The 1,221-nt window shown below is 30.2% G+C and overlaps 1 protein-coding gene across 4 annotated transcripts in view; it reads left to right on the forward strand.

Annotated features, from left to right (window-relative positions):
• The window catches only part of P4HA1 (prolyl 4-hydroxylase subunit alpha 1), a 78,261-nt gene that overhangs the window by 19,342 nt on the left and 57,698 nt on the right, over window positions 1–1,221 (forward strand). For all 4 annotated transcript variants that reach the window (XR_002771742.1, XM_003783567.3, XM_023509643.1 and 1 more), the window contains one exon: window positions 613–709. Coding sequence is in view for 3 of the 4 variants with exons in the window: in XM_003783567.3 (XP_003783615.1) it covers window positions 613–709 (97 nt within the window). In the remaining variant the exon portion in view is untranslated. The remainder of the gene's footprint in view (window positions 1–612; window positions 710–1,221) is intronic.

Consider the following 1,221-nt stretch of genomic DNA (forward strand, 5'->3'; position numbering starts at 1 on the left):
GGGTGTAGAGCCTGATATATATCTTTTTATATTTTCTTACATGCGTACTTTATCCATCTTCAATGACATATTTTTCTTTCATTCTGTTGATCAGTTTTTACCCTTGTGGAATTGTAGAACTAACTAAAACATAAGTATTATGCGATACTTGATTTTAGGATATCAAATGATCGCTCCTCTTATTATAAATAAGCATAGATCATTTGAAACTTCTTTTTCATGTATTTTTTACTTATCAAATGAAAACAGTCTCAAAAAATGGTGAGGGAGGAGATGGTGAAGAAACATTGATCCTTGGAAAGTTGTGATGTTTTGTAATTAAAAAATAAAATTTGTAGATGAAAAGACAATTTGCCAATGTTGTCTAAGCTTGTGAAATTTAAGTGGCTTGAAAATTAGAACAAGAATACTTGATTAGAAAAGTTTTGGGCTTTATTTTTATTTAACTGGTAAAAAAAAAGGGAAAAAAGATGACAATCTTCAATGTGTATGATTTTTGCCAGTTGAATCCTTTCATAGAATGAAACATTCTCAATCATTTTTAAATTATTCTAAAATATTTGTATTGACAGAAATGAATATTTAGTAACCTTTTCCACTTTCTCCTTCTAGGTCAGATGACTGATTTGATCCATACTGAGAAAGATCTGGTGACTTCTCTGAAAGATTACATTAAGGCAGAAGAAGACAAATTAGAACAAATAAAAAAGTAAGCAAAGTGTTTTACTTATTATGACTGACTCTCCACAGATGTTTTCTTTCTTAAGCTCAAGTATTCCTTGAATAGAGATGAAAGCCCTGTTTTAGTCTTATAAAGTTAGCTTTTAAAATGACTTTAATAGGAGCACAGAAAACAAGAGTTAGGCCTCAGCCATGGTTTACATGAAAGAACATGGACTGAATTAAGAGTATGAATGGATATGGGAAGTTAACTGACAAATTTCAAAAATACTACTAGTGTTGTCTTCTTCTGTCTTCCCCCAACCTCCCCAGTCAAGCCACCTGCTGAAATTGTTTTCTGGTTCTATTATTCACTCCTATGGTTCCATTGTAGAGATTATAGTGATAAGTATGGTTAATATTATTTAATTGATATAGTTTGTCTCAAATACTAATTTATTTTCTAGTGACTCAGGTTCATAGTTAATCCTGACCTGAAAATTGCTGTTTTTTATCTAATGGGTAGCTAAATATTCAGGTTTTTTTTTTTTTTTTTTTTTT

This window comes from Otolemur garnettii, unplaced genomic scaffold, assembly GCF_000181295.1.
Source record: "Otolemur garnettii isolate 467f Iridium unplaced genomic scaffold, OtoGar3 scaffold00008, whole genome shotgun sequence".
Lineage (NCBI taxonomy): Eukaryota > Metazoa > Chordata > Mammalia > Primates > Galagidae > Otolemur > Otolemur garnettii.